The following is a 1,895-nucleotide window of genomic DNA, read 5'->3' on the forward strand; positions in this document are numbered from 1 at the left end:
TGGGCTGAGAGACGTTTTCATTCATGGGGTGGTGGGAAGGACCGCCCTTCAGGAGGTTGGTACTCACCGCTCACCTGTGTCGTACGTAAACATGGACTGACTTGGCTTTAAATAACTTCATTGATTTTTTTTTTGTCTTAATGAACTAACTTCCCAGGGAGGGAAAAGACCAAGAATATACAAAGCAGCAGGTGTAATTTGAAGACACGTCTTCTAACTGGTCAGGCTCAGGATGAAGACTCAGGAATTTGGGACTTTTCCAAGGTGTGGAGCTGGTCCTAAATCTCCTGTCTGGGCAGCCTGCGTGGGTTTGCTAAGGCCCAGAGACCTGCTGCTCGTGTGGGGGCAGGTGACCACGAAAGGGAAAGGGACAAAGGCGGGTGCAGCTGTCCTACAGGTGGGGCCTCCATCTGTCTTCAGGTGCACACGTCTCAGACGAGACCCCCTGAAGGACTGCACCTGTCCCGAAGGGTGACGGGGAGCTCACCAGAGGAACGCGGGAAAGCCGTCTCAAACGGACTGAACTACATGTCCACACAAGGTGAAAGGCCCACTCACACTGGGCCCATCTGCCCTGGAGCCTTCCTCCCCACGCTACAGGCCTCTTCTTCAGCTGGCTGCCTCCCACCCAGCTCTGGGCTCTCTGCCGATTGGGCCACAGGTTAGTCCTTTATCCGCAGTCCGCAGAAGAGCTGCTGCCATCACTTCTGTTTCTCTGAGCCCTGCTGTCAAACGCAGTAGTGTGTAGTAGGTTCTTTTTTTTTCCTGAACAGGTTTTATTACACGAGGGCATGGGGCTCAGTCCTTCTTGGCTGCTGCCTTCCTCATGGCTGCAAGGACATTGCTCAGCTCCTCTCTCTTCCTCTTGGCACGGATGTGTGTCCCCACCCTTTTCTTGGTGAACTTCAGGGCCCTTTTGTCCTTAGAGACCTTGAGCAGCTCCACGGCGCGCTGCTTGTAGGGGGCAAAGCCACACACCTCTCGGATCATGTCCCGCACGAACTTGGTGTGTTTGGTCAGGCACCCACGGCGGCAGCTGTGCCTTGGCTTGCTCACGTTCTTTGTCACTTTGTGGCCTTTGTTGAGGCCCACGGCCATGGGGTAGCGGAGAGCCATGGCTGCTGTTCCTCAATGGGGCCGAGGCGGAAGGCTGTAGTGTGTAGTAGGATCTTGATTCACTGTTAATTAGCGATTAGTGGTGACACGGTATGTGGTGGTCCTTGGCCTTCCTAAGAAGACTCCAGGCCAGTGTCATGGTACGAAAGGTGAAGGGTCACAGGTCTGTGATCCTTGATGACTTTTTGGCTTGATGACGGCACGTCAGCAAAAAAGAAAAAAAAAAGATGAAAAATCTCTTGCTTTCTTTAAATCAGCTTATCGCTTGGTAGTCAGTAGTTTATAACTAATAGGTTTTTGCTGTTCTTGCTCAGTGCACTGGGGAGTGTCTGGTTAGGAGAAGGTGAGGCAGAAGGTAAGCTTCACTTAAAGGTTCAGGTATATTAGGGATATGCCTCCTGATTGGTTGGAAGGTGTCATAGATACAGAGAAGGAAGGCCAGGAATTTGGGACCAATCAAGGCGACCTGAAGGAGGCTTCCAACATGGCCTGTCTTGTCTTGGGAGAGTAGATACAGGTGGCAGTCTCCCCGGATGTTCTTCTGTCCTGACCTCGCTGGTTTGGTTGCTGAGCTTTAACCTTCGGATCTGCATCCACCTGCTGGCTCAGAGTGGCCTGGGCTCAGAAGCTTCTTGGAATCTGAGAACAGCTGAGCCACAAGTTGATGAGACTCTCAGTTCCCATTGCTGCAAAGAGTTGAACTCAGGTTCCCGGCCCCGCTCCAGGGAGGGTTTGGCAGGAGTTCTGAACACCGCGTCCATCTACGCAGCCTGGGGGAG

The 1,895-nt window shown here is 52.8% G+C and overlaps 1 protein-coding gene across 1 annotated transcript; it reads right to left on the minus strand.

Moving 5' to 3' along the window:
- Nucleotides 1–775: 775 nt before the first annotated feature.
- LOC112306064 (large ribosomal subunit protein eL36-like) lies at nt 776–1,150 on the minus strand. Its single transcript, XM_045196601.2, has one exon. The coding sequence runs from the start codon at nt 1,114–1,116 to the stop codon at nt 799–801; it is 318 nt and encodes a 105-aa protein (XP_045052536.1). The 5' UTR covers nt 1,117–1,150; the 3' UTR covers nt 776–798.
- Between the last annotated feature and the right edge of the window lie 745 nt (nt 1,151–1,895).

Source organism: Desmodus rotundus, chromosome 10, assembly GCF_022682495.2.
Source record: "Desmodus rotundus isolate HL8 chromosome 10, HLdesRot8A.1, whole genome shotgun sequence".
Taxonomy (NCBI): domain Eukaryota; kingdom Metazoa; phylum Chordata; class Mammalia; order Chiroptera; family Phyllostomidae; genus Desmodus; species Desmodus rotundus.

Coding starts and splice junctions, on each gene's coding strand:
- LOC112306064 (XM_045196601.2), bottom strand. CDS start 1,116: ATGGCTCTCCGCTACCCCATGGCCGTGGGCCTCAACAAAGGCCACAAA.